This window comes from Anomalospiza imberbis, chromosome 1, assembly GCF_031753505.1.
Source record: "Anomalospiza imberbis isolate Cuckoo-Finch-1a 21T00152 chromosome 1, ASM3175350v1, whole genome shotgun sequence".
Lineage (NCBI taxonomy): Eukaryota > Metazoa > Chordata > Aves > Passeriformes > Viduidae > Anomalospiza > Anomalospiza imberbis.
This window is the reverse complement of record NC_089681.1, coordinates 82,602,245-82,615,218: the sequence shown is the minus strand read 5'-3', so window position 1 is coordinate 82,615,218 and position 12,974 is coordinate 82,602,245. Positions and strand designations below refer to the sequence as shown.

Below are 12,974 nucleotides of genomic sequence, written 5' to 3'. Positions count from 1 at the left end.
TGAAAACATAATTTTAGTACTCTTGCAACTGTTGCAAAAGAGCTAAAATCTTTGCAAATACCTGTAGCAGCTGACTTATTTTGCAAAATGATCCTGCAAAGTGTCAAGTCTGTGGAAAACCAGCTACTTTTGGAGAACACATGCTAGTCATGCTAGTGTGCTCCCATATCGAAATATATTTGTCTTGTTTGGGCCTCCTTTTACTCCAAGCCCAAAAATACTTGTTATCTTCTGATTCCTACTTTCCTGATCTACTGGCAATCTGTAGATACCAACTCAGTATTATTCAGAGAAAATGAGACCAACTCCAGTTAGATAATGAGCTGTCTCAAAAAGCACAGGAAAAGCTAACAAGGAAGGTTTTTCTCTCTCTAAGGCTTCTGAATGTTTCATCTGTTATGACAGACATTAAGCAGAACATAACCAAAAATATTCATATACTCAGAGTTAATTTGAGTAGTGAATAATCTGAAGCTTGTCCAAACATTGGCAAAGATGTGCCAAATATGGGAGGAAAAAAGCTGGAGGATTTTATTATAGATTTTCTATCAAGTAAAACTGGGCAGAAGGATCATCTGGCCATCAACCATGGGGTCTAGGCAGGATCAGCAATACCTCTAACTTTTTTTCTTCTCTGACCTCATCCTTGCCCTGTAAAGGTAAGATACTATGTTGTTTCTGGGGTTTCTTAATGAGTGTTTTCTTGTTCCATCATTTTGAACAGAATTCCTGTCATTCAAGACCTTGCCACAAATGTTTTGTCACTTCATATTGGTCAATTTGTAGGATTCCTCTTGGTTTGTATACTGGGAATTGAAATACTAGTAAGTATTTTAGCCTTATGTATCAACAGGGTATCTCATTTCTTGTATTCTACCTCTTTGAGGAATTAATGTGTTTGATTTTCAGTCCTCTCTTGGATTTTTTTTAATTAGGTCTTCAGCTTTTTCTACCGCTCTGCACTTACTGTTGGCCTTCTTGTGTTTGCTGGCTGGCCAGTGATCACACAGCTGTGGATTCAAGCTAAGGTATTGTATTGCTTTGGTGAACAGCTGGATTGCATCTTAGGATGTTGGGATGCTTTGGAATGCTGCTTTAGATTATTATTCAGTTATGCTCTTTTTCCAATCTCTGTCATAAGCTGCATGTAGCAAAGCAAGGGAATTTAATATGCTCTGGATAGATCTGTTATACAGGAGAAGTAATGAGTGCTTAAGAGTTTTGGGGTATCTGAGGGTTTCAGTTTTCTGTTGTTGATGACTAAAAAATGCTTGACTCAATCATATGAAATGCACATCATTTATCAAACTGTTGCAGTGACTGTGGTGATGACGTGTACGACTGGTGAAAGTGTCACTGTTTAACTAATATGATCATTTATTAGAAAAAAGTATTGAAGGTAACAGAAAGGCAGTCGTCAACTCATTATTGTCTGCAATCAGTTGGGACATATTGTTCCTCAGAGGCAACTTTCTGTATTGTTTTTCCTAGGAAAAAAATGTCCACTTTCATGAGGTGGCACGATATTTAATTTAAGAGAAATTTCTTCCATTAATTGATTCCAATGTCTCTTATTTCAGGGGATACTGAAAACTTAGGGTTCCAGGATAGAGAAAAGGAGTCAAATTGCTAAGTCTTGCTCTCCAAGAACTGCCAAGATGGAGGCTTGTATTTAACAATTTTTTGTTTTAGTTGAGAAATCAAGTAACTTGTCTTAAAGCTGGATATGCACAGATGATGTTTTGTAGCATGAATATGAATTTGACTTGAGCTTGAAAAATTTAAATTATACAGCTCTTAATGTTTTTAGTGAAATAAAACACCTGGGATAGTTTTTTGGGTTTTTTCCTCCTAGCAAAGAGTTTCAAGAACTACTTAGATGACTATGGTGGCTAAATCAAATGGCTCATAGATACAAAGACTGGATAATGGTACCATATTCTCAGCGTGTTTGCTCTCAATGTTGATTAATTAACTGCTGTATAGGAGATGCTAGTAGCTGTTAGTAGTTCACTGAAGTATTTCTTTATGATTAGACAATTGTCTGTCCACATGACCTCCTTCTTCTTCTAGACAAAAGCATTGATCTGGACTCTCCTGTGTGTGATCCTGGCAATATTTCCATTAATGCCTGTTGTAGGAAGAGAGCCAAACATTCCTCTGGTGTAAGAATCTCATCTTGTTCTTTAAATTTTTTATTCCCTCTTTGATTCAAAATTTAGGCTGCCTTTTGGTATTTGTGAGGAATTGCATTATTGAAAGCTGGCTGAGACAGGAGTTGAAATTCAGAATTTAAATAACATGATTATAGGGACCTCAGTTATTCACTAATGAGAATGAGAATAGACTTCTAATTCTTTTGTCACATCCATTTGGTCTTTGTGTTATTCTGTAATTTCTTGTCAAGGGAAACATTTCTCACAATAGAAAAATTTTCACATTTTACAGGAAAATAAAGGAGATCATTAAAGGAGAAGCTTCAGTGGGATGTAAATATGGTCAACAGCACTATCCTATGTGAATAAGAATTTAGTTGAAAGCAATATACTTTTAACAGCATCTTTCAGAATTCGTCCACCGAATTTTGGATAATCTGTCTTTGAATAGCGCACTGTATCTAGTGAGATATTCAGGGAAATAAACAGGATAGGCAGAGCTCTCTTCTTCCTCTATGTTTCCTGTGTCTCTTCTTTTTCCACTTCTGCTTCTCTGTCCTGAGTCTTCTTTTCTGGTATTGTTTGATTTTCTACAGTTGTTGTTTTTTACTATTTTTCTAGTACATCTTTATCATCTGTGCCTCTCCACTTGTGAGCCACTGTTTGGTCATAGGAGCGTTCTCTCATATCTGGATGCAATCCAGGTGGTTGGCCTGAAGGGTTTGGCTTGTGGTCTCTTTGTAGTTTCTGCAGAAAAAGTGAATTTACCCTAGGGTGCAATGGCTCCTGCTGGCTGGTAGAAGATGCTGTGTCTCAGCAGAGCCAATCCTCAGTGAAATATGGGATTTGAGCAGTAATATGTGATTGCAGGTAGAATTATGAGCCCAGATATTTCCAGGATTATTGGCATTCTGCCGCAATTTTCTCCACTGTGTTTTAAATTGGTCTGTTGAAAACCCTTCTTAGTCTCGATCCTTGGGCACACTAGAAATACCGAGCACAGATTTGCTTTGACTGTTACAGCCTCTCAGCTGTATATACACATGTATGTTTTTCTGTATGAGGTTTTTCTATTCTTTAGAACATATGTGCACAGCTTAGAAATCAAAATGGAATTAAATTACCTACAGATCTTCCTCTCTGACACCTCTTTATATTCACCTTGCCCAGGCTGTACATCTTTCAATTCATTTTTCTGATGAAACATCGTACCTTTGAAACACTGTGTTTGTCTGAAACTTTTCAAGGGAGTTTTGAAGCTGAAAAGATTCAAAGCAGCAATTAAAATATATGTGACACTTCAGGATGTTACAGATAAGTTGATGCTTGAAGATACAAGAGGGAGAGATCAGAAAGCCAGGGAGGAATAGGTGTTTCTGTTCTTGGGCAGTGGTAATGTTAAGTCAGGGCTTTTCAGTACATTAATAAAACTTATATGGTAGGAGCAGAGAGCTCCTGACTCAGCTCAGTCATAAAGGAAACATGGGAGTGAAAGCAGGGCTAGACAGTCCAAGAGAAACCTGGAGACACTGAATATTCAGGATAGATTAGGAAAGCCAAAGTGCTCCTGGGGTTGAATCTGGTGTGTGATGTCAAGTGCAACAAGACAGCGTACAGTGGTGAAAGAAATTTTTGATCATGCTTTCTGAGATTTTATTGTTCTTTTGTTTGTTTTTGCAGAATAGCAGCTGGTTTGCTGACCATCTTGATATCTTTCTTCTCGTTGGCATCTCTTTGTAAAAGTGAAAATAAATACAGAGATAATGAAGATCTGAAAGTATATTTTTATCAGGTCAGTTCTTACTTTTCAGTAATTTTGAATGTAAGAGGGTTTTTATGTGCAAATTTTTACTTACTTTCTAAGAACACATTTCTACCAAGGCCACAGTTTTCAAGAAAAAAATTACTATTCCTAAGAGTTTTCTTTGGCTATTTCAAGAGGACCATGTGCACATATTTAAACATCATCATGCTGTGTTCCAAAAAGCCCATCCTGTGCATAATTATATTACTTGATATATCAATGTGCATATAGATTTTGATGCTCTCCTTGGAGAGTTTGAGAGTTTGTCCCATCTTTGGTGCATGTATGTCACTTCCAGTGGCCTTTGCAGTAGTTGCATATGCACACTAAGGCGTGCTCTTTCAGGGGGCTGAACTTATTTCTGGCTGTAGAAAAACAATGTTTTTCCAGTTTCTGGCTGTAGAAAAACAATGTTTTTCCAGTTTTTGGCTGTAGAAAAACAATGTTTTTCCAGTTTTTGGCTGTAGAAAAACAATTTGAGACTGACAGTTGCGCTGGTTTTCTGTTGGTCAAGTCTTCTTTCAGGTGAATTATACCTTTGTGAAATAGGTAGGTTTTTTCATGCTTGGAGCTAATTAAGTTCTAGAGAGCTTTAAGATTCTAACAATACCTTGCATGTCTGCTGTCCTCTTTTTTTTCTTTTTTTTTTCCCTCAACCTATTACATGATCATAGTTTTATTTCAGGACCAGCTTTATCTTTTATGATTTATTTTCTTGCTGAGCAAAGCAATGCACTCATTATATCAGTGATTTAGGTATGGAGCTCAAATTGGTTGAAAGGAGGAAGGGAAAGAGTAATGAATGCTTAAAATGGCTTTAACTGAGCATGAATGCCTGTAAAATACGGTGGTGCTGTCTCTTCATTTTTTTAGCATACATGTGGAAAAGAGATGTCAGTTCCTTTCCTAAGCATTTAGAACGTAAATTTCCAGTATCCACTCGGCAATGGATTTCTTGCTGGAATGCCTGAAAAAAGCTTACACTGGGTGGGGAAGTGAGTGAGCAGCCCAGTAGGCGGCTAGCCTACCTCAATTCACCACACAACTGCTGCAGCATCTCATGATGAAGAAATTGGTCTGTAGTAAAAAAGTAATGCCAGACTATTCTTGAGCATACTCAAAGAATCAGGAAATTTGCTCACAGAGGGATACTTAATTAGATGAAAATCCTCTGCCTGCTTATTCCGGAAGTAATGTCTTCATTTTCCTCCCAACTTTTAGGAAGATCATAAAGTTCCTCAAATTGCCCCTTAATCACTAGATATTTTACAATAGTGACACCTAATTACTAGTCTCTATTAGATTTTTGTTTCAGTACCTTAATTGGGAATGGAAAATATGGGATCCACCCTTCACATTTTGGGTAAGGAAAGGATTGGGAGGTGAGATTATTCAGATGTAGAGGGATAAAAAGACATTACAGAGGCATTAAGTGCTTCTAAAGAAAGATCTTGTTTTGAGGTTAAGTTACATTTACGTTTTTTGAAATGTACAGGAATACAAAAGGAAAATGCTTGTTGGAATACTGATATTTCTAGTCAATGGAATTCCCTAATTCTACTTTTATATTTTCCTTTGAGCTGGACTTTTCAGTGGGAACAGGAAGGGGTAATCTTAAAAATGCTCATTTTGAGATCCTGAATTTTGATTACAACTCCCAGACAGTTTTAAAGGTGAGATGAATCCCCTAGTCAGGGGAAAATACCTATTTTGCTGTGACAAATGGTGATCAGGCCACTGGCATTCAAATAGGTAAGTACACTCAATTAGATTCCTGCTCTGCATCTGACAAGGGATTTCTTAAAAGTAGGTTTTGCAGGTCCCCCATAAGTGGTGTTTGGAGGAAGACATCAAAGGTTATGCCTTCCTCTGATAACACTGTTACTTAATGTTTGGGGTCACTGATGAGTTAAGCCTAAGCCAACCTAAACAGTTCTTTGATTCTGTGATCTCTGAGAGGTCATTAAGGCTTCAGTAATGATGAGAACAGGAGTCATTCATAATCCATTAGCTAGACTGCTGCAGTGCTTACTGTATAAGTTAATTTTTGCTGGAGAGAGCACCAGTTTCTCTTTGCCATCTGTTTCATAGATGATGTCCAGTTTCTGCCACACTACTGAAATCATGCTGTTTTCATTGGTTGATAATGTTGGACCAAGTTATTATTCCCAGGATGCTTGGACTTCATCTGTGTCCAAGGTGGTCAGTTTATTAGTTTCCTCCTCCAAATTAGAATTATAGAATAAATTTGGTTGGAAAAGATCAAGTCCAGCCGTTAACCTAACACTGCCAAGATCACCACTAAGCCATGTTCCTAAGTACAGTATCTACAGGGTGTTTGAAATAGAAGTGAACACTGGGAATCTGTGTCATTCTGGTGGAACCAGAGGACAGGAAGGGTGTTTTCAGCCAGCCTTGTGCACAGCTGATGATGCTGGTTCTTCTGCTGTTTGCCCTATTGGTCCCTATGATGTTCAATGCTTAGGAGAGCTCCCAGCCAGAGCAGCTGGCAGTGTTGGGACTGCAGGTGTCAGCCTTGGTTTCTTCTTTGTAGCTGTGACCTAAAAGTATGGGTATCTGAGACCTGCTTATAAGTTGTTCAAGAATTATCTCTGAGTATTGGAGAGGGTTGTGAAGGATGAAGGGAGACAGATTCTTAGGTGGAGATCTCTGCTTGCATCTCCAAGTTTCTTCTGCTCAGTTCCAGAGTCCTGGAGGTGTTGGTGGAAGCCAAGAGCAGTTTGAATGTGAACACTGATTCTCAAAAGCACCTGCTGAGCCCTTCTCTGGACACTGGCATAGATTTAGCAGCAGTACATTGTGCTTACTAATGTTCCCAGGCCATCACAAGTGTTCCAAGGCGCAGGATATATTACAGAGGGTGACACAAAGTCAGTGCAAAGTGACTTCACCAGTGTCTAGGGGATATTGGAGGAATTACCAAAGCTCATGACACCAAAAAGAACTTGATAAGGTATATCAAAGGGCCCGGATACAGCAAAAGTATCCAAAATAAACATCAGAGGTCTAAAAGATCCTATTCCCTGAGCTTTTGGATGCCTAATGTTTTGACCTAGTTAATTGATGTCACAGATAAATACAAGGTACATGTTCTTGTGGCCTGAAATTAAATAGAAGCAGCAGATACTGCGCACCTGTGAAACTCGTCAAAAAAGAATGCTGATGCTAAATGTATCGTCTGGGCTGATCCCACTAGGTATCACTGCAGTCTAGCAGGGAAATAGCAGCTATTCGTATGGTACAAAGTGATGGATGTGAACAATGTAGTTGCTGTGCATTAAAAAGCCACAACTGCAATTACATCTTGTAATGCAGTCTTAAAGCGCATGTTTGCAAAGTACTGTGCATGCTTGATTTGCCTTTTAGTGGAACTGCAGAGTTGTGAATAAATAGCAGTAATTGAAAACTTGGCTCAAGCATTTTCTTGGATAATTGTCACCTTTCAAAAATAACTGACTCATGGGGTAATTTTCGAAAGGTTTTTTGCACGTACTTGATGACTGAATGATGTCTCTTGAATTAGTCAAAGAAAAAAACCTCTCCAACTTCTCTGCTTCTGCAAGGCAGAGGGCTCTGCTTTAAGTGGTTCAGTCAATTCAGTTGAGAGGCAAAAAACTCAACAGATTCTTTCCATCTCTTAAAAACTACCTCCAATTTCTTCTTCTGCTGCTTCTCTTCTTCCAGGACCCTTTCCCTTCTCCCTGTACCTGATTCTGCAGCAAAGCCAAAGGCTCTGCTTTTTCTTTGTGGCTGCTGTTTGAGGACAAGTGCCCCTTGAAGGACTGGGGGTGTGTGTTTTCTGTGGTTTGCAGGAGTGTTTAAATAGTTACTCTTGACAAGGAGCATAGCATGTCAAATCAGTGGTCCAGGTCACTTGTGTGTACTATTTCAAAATAGCACAAATAAATAATAAGATTGCTAATAAAAAGTAACCTAGAGGGAAGTTTTAAAAAGCCAGTAATTGTAAGTTATAAAAAGTTATAAATTTTGACACTGTCTTTGACTTCCTGTTCTTATGGTGATTCAGATGAGGTGTTTATGCAACTCTAAAGTATATTTACATATTTAGGATGGAATGGCAGAGATCCATACATTAATTTTGTGTTTCATTGCCCGATTTCTTCTTTCTAGATGTTCAGTGTTGCGCTTTCGACATATGTTGTGGGCAGTACCCATAACAGTCTTAAGATCAAACAGGGACTACCTGTAATGAATCAAATTATTAGCTGGATGACACTAGGTAAGAAAATCTTCCCTCTCAGCCTTTTATGATGGCAGTTTGTGGATTCTGGGATTGGGTGGGGGATGATGTCACTTTTTCATTAACATCTTATTTTCCTTTATCTGACTGCTGATAGTTCTTCTGTATGTTTGCTTTCCTAAGTGAGTTTTTTTGAGAAATGTGTTAGTCTTCTAAATATTATTCCTTTGTAAATTTGTGAGAAAATGAAAATACATTTGATTAAAAAATAGCTTTATCTTTTCTTTTGACTGTTCTGCATATTTTGAAGACCATTTTCAGGGATATAATGGCATAAATTCCCTTTTTGTTTCACTTGGAGCTGGATGTGGGTGATCTGAGATGTTCTGCCATAAATCCAGTTGAGCACAGGGAAATGACTAAAGGTTATTGCTGTAATTCAGTGTAAACTTGAATCTGCAGGAGATGTCAGTGACCCTTGTGGAAGTGATTTTTGAGAGCTGCCTTGCAAAATACCTGTGAAATAATGATGATAGTGTATGTTTGATATCTGTTAGTATCTAATTATTAAAGAAAAAAGCAATTTGCAAGTCTATGAATTTTTCACCACTCAGAAATCTTAAGTGTGATTAAACAGAGCAAATGGAATTGTTACTGGAGTTCTGGAATGCAGTGAAGCAATACCTTTCATATTTCAGATATAAAATAATTTCTATAGGGCTCCATTAGACAATGTTAATCATTGTTTGTTCAGAGTGATCTGAAATGTGGGATTTGTTTTAGAGCTAAGCGTATCCCATATAAAGTTTGGTAGCAGCTTTTTCCTACAAGCTGAGATCAGGAATTTAAACATAGCTCAATGAAAGAACTTTGGCCCATGTTACCTACTTGCTGGTTGTCTTGTACATTCGTGTACTGGTGACATAGTTTTAACTTAAGCAGATCTTGTCAGTTTTAGCAATCCTGCTTCTGTTTGAGCAAATGGATTCAAGATTAAGTTCAGTGATTGTGATCAGTGTGTGTGTGAGCAATGCTTTCTTAGTAATGCATTTTTTTTTTAAGAGCATTTTCCTTTCCATCATGCTCCCCTAACTCTTTGTAGCCTGCTAAGCTAAATGGGGATCTCTGTGTGGATGAATTTCTCGCAGTTGTAAAGTCGATGAAATCGATGAAGTCCTGCTTGGCTTACTGGAGCAGGAATTGAGTATAAAGGTTATATTTCTCTCCTGTGTAAGGATGAAAGAGAAACATTTTTCATCTAAGATGATTCAGGCAGTCAAAGAGGTTTAGAGTTATGAGGAAAAAGTATATTAGAAATTCTCTTTGTTGTGGGTGATGATAAAAATAAAGCTAACTGTGAAGTAAACTGTAGGTACTCAAAATATCTACCTGCTGCCATAGAGGTAGTGAATATTTTAGCAAAGTCTTTTAGACTGGAAGTAATCATTCTAAGTGAATATGATATACAAGATAGGAGTTTTGTGTGCTTGCTGAAATTGCTTTCCATAGTTAAACACAGAAATAAGCAGATAAAACACTAAGGCATCCAACATATCCTCAATGCTTCTCTTGGAGAGAAATGCCTTGTCATTACTATAACCACACCTAGTATGTGCCTTGTTGCCAGTGTGTACCATAAATGGGATACCATAAGAATTAAGGTACCAAGCTCTACTGTAGCTTTTCCAAGGTTGGTGGGATTACAGGTGGTCCAACGCCTCTTTGTCTTTTTGCATAGTTGTGGAAGAATGGCGCTGTTAGTGAACTCTCATTTTGCATCTCTGTCTATTTATAGAACTATAAACACAGTCAACAGTATTTGTTCATAATAATACTGTTTTATTTCTGTGTCAGGATCATAATAATACTTCAGAAGTTTTCTAGGGAATTTTTGCCCCCCTTCTCAGCTTTTTATCCTGATTAATATGAAGACTAACTGTTTAAATTCTAACTTTGACTTTTTTTTTTTTTTTGAGAAACACTGATATTTAAGGAACCAGGCAAATGAATTAGTGATGGCTGGGTTCCTGCAGACCTGTGTCCAAGTGGCTTTAGCTGTAACACTGTATGGTTCATACAGTGTACTGAACTGCAAACATAGAGGCAAAACCAGGAGGTGTAACATTAATTCAACTGCTTCCCATGTTCTTCAGAACCTTCTTAATATTAGCAGACATTTCTAAATGAATGCATATTATAACTTAAAATTTTCATCTGTGGGAATTTATCATAGAAACTTGCTAAATTTTGAGGAATTTGGTGTCACAGCTGTGTGCAGGGGTCATATAAAGAGGTTTGTGTAGGTCAGCCAGAAACCTACAGGTTGTTTTATGATTAATATCTGATGTATCGCATCAGAGATGGAAGATAAAGACAAATAATCACCTACTAGCCACTCATCTGTTCTCATCTATGATTGCACTCAGAGTGATACACATCTGATATGTTCAGTGTCATTTACAGGGGCAGTTGCCATGCTAAATTTTATTTCCAACTATTCTTTCAGTGAGGTCCCTGGAGTTCCTTCTTGAATTGGGCCTTCTTGGAGCCCCTTGAAGTAATTTATTCTGTAATTGTAGCAGTGGCCAAGACTGAAAACCAGAAAATAAAACATACTAACCCACAAGACTTAGAAACCTCCTCACCTCTCTTTCCTTGATATGTTTACTATAAATACTAATGTATACAATGATGATAATTACAAGGGAGTACTTTCCATATCTTATAGTTTTGTGTTCCTTAGAGTGATTATTAATTTTGACTTACTGTTGGTGCAACCTTTGAATGATTCAGTAATGTGAAGTTCCTATACTGCAGTGAAGAATCACATGAATGTTATTGGTCAGCATACTTTTTATAAACATGCAGTTTTCATATTTAAAAAAACAGGTTTAAGGATTAGGTCACAGCAATGCTCATCCTTCTCCCTTTCTCTTTCCCTTCTTCAAGCACTGACCATCTTTCCTGTTTTTCTTCCTCTTTACTCCCTTTTGCAGTGGCCCAGTTCCTAATCTAATTACAAAGAATAGAAGGCCAGGTTGGATGGGGCTCTGAGCAACCTGGTCCTAGTGGAAGGTGTCCCTGCCCATGGCAGGGGGTTTGGAACTAGGTGATCTTTAAGGTCCCTTCCAACCCAAGCCTTTCTATGGTTCTAATCCAGTGGAGCAGTGGCTTTGTCACTGCAGTTTTTGAGCTGCCAGAGGTCCTCAGGGCCATGGTAAGTGGTTTTCAGAGTAGTATTGAAAAGTTCAGGTTTGACTGGATTTTAGGGTATTGCTTCTGCATCATCTTAAAAACTTATTGACATCAGTTCATGAGAAATTATAAAGGCTGTGACATGGAAAGGCAGGGAATTAAAATGATACAGAACTGAAATTACTTTTGATGAATGTGAAACATTCCAAGCATTGTATTTTCTTTAGCAAAAGTAACTTTTGAAAATTGAGGGTCATATATGATCTGTATTGAATTTCTGTACATAAAATGTCAAGATTTGAGGAAAGTTATCTTGTCACTGAGGATGAAATGTTTTATACGACATGACTGATGGATCTCTTCTTCTTATTGCAGTTTTTTCCCCAGTGTTGCTGCTACTGAGCCCCACGTTTCTCTTTGAGAGGCTGTTCAGCATATTGCTCTCCTTGATGTCCACCTACCTGCTCCTCAGCACAGGGTACTCCATTCTTACTCTATTTGAGTTGTTTTGCATCGGAAAATCCAGGATTACATCTGAAACTGCTTCATGCCATGCCCATTTCTGTTAAAGGTGTAACATGTGCTTCCAGCATTTATCTTCTTGTTTAGTTTACTAAATAAAATTTCAGGGGAACTTTCATGTTCTTCCTTGTATTATAAACACAGTTTGTTGACATTCCTTTCAACTAGACAAGGCAGTGGCTGGAAGGGTGTGTGTTCAAACAATCTTGCACCAAAATAAGAAAGTCTGGTTTAGTTTATGCCTTTTGTTGTTTTGACATGTGCTTTTCTGCTCACAAACAAAAGGAAGTAGCATCTCTCCCAGCTGCTCAACACTGGTATCTAGTTATGGCTTAAATCATGTGTGCCAGGAAACAGGTAGTCCGAAAATGAGAGAAAATTGTATTCTGAGAGATTTTTGTGGAAGTAATTTTTTTTCAAAGGGATGTTTTTCCAATAAAGACTAGACCTTGCTTCTTTTTGGATAAAAGTCAATTCCTCTGATGTTTTAAATGAAGAAAGCACTGCATCAGCCAACTCTTTCTTTTTTCTCTAACTTGGTAGCTCTTAAGAACATAATTAATGGGGAGTATAGGAACTGTTCTTTCCGCCTCCCCTCCCACTTATCCTCTGGATTTAATTACACTGGAAAATTAAGTAGAATAAAACATCTTGCAGCAGACATTTTGCAATAGCTGCCTCCTGTGGATACTCTCATTTTAGTTGAAGCATCTCCTCTTTTTTTCCAGTCTTCTGCCTCCCCTTCCTCCCACTTCCCCATTAAGATTTTGATCCTAATGTTACTCGTGACTGCACACATATTCTTAACTCAACCTTCTTAGCCTGTGCTGGCTACTGTATAGAGCATGAATGTTTTTCTCTCTGAGGCTGGCAATCTCCCTCTTTGTATTTTGGCCCTGCATCAGACTGCATAAATGCTGACAGCTCTCTGCTGTCTTCCTACGATGTCCAAATAGATGAAAAAAATTTTGGAACGATTCTTAAAAGGGAAAACAAAACCCAAAGCACTGATGCCAAAAGTGTCCAATGTTTCTCTCCTCTGTGCATTCTTCTATCATGTACTGGTAACCCAGCA

General features: G+C 38.0%; 1 protein-coding gene across 4 annotated transcripts in view; it reads left to right on the top strand.

Moving 5' to 3' along the window:
* PIGN (phosphatidylinositol glycan anchor biosynthesis class N) overlaps positions 1-12,974 on the top strand; it is a 97,909-nt gene that overhangs the window by 63,042 nt on the left and 21,893 nt on the right. For all 4 annotated transcript variants that reach the window (XM_068197701.1, XM_068197707.1, XM_068197726.1 and 1 more), the window contains exons 16-21: positions 725-824; positions 936-1,028; positions 2,074-2,165; positions 3,837-3,948; positions 8,113-8,221; positions 11,753-11,855. In XM_068197701.1, the coding sequence (XP_068053802.1) occupies positions 725-824; positions 936-1,028; positions 2,074-2,165; positions 3,837-3,948; positions 8,113-8,221; positions 11,753-11,855 (609 nt within the window). The remainder of the gene's footprint in view (positions 1-724; positions 825-935; positions 1,029-2,073; positions 2,166-3,836; positions 3,949-8,112; positions 8,222-11,752; positions 11,856-12,974) is intronic.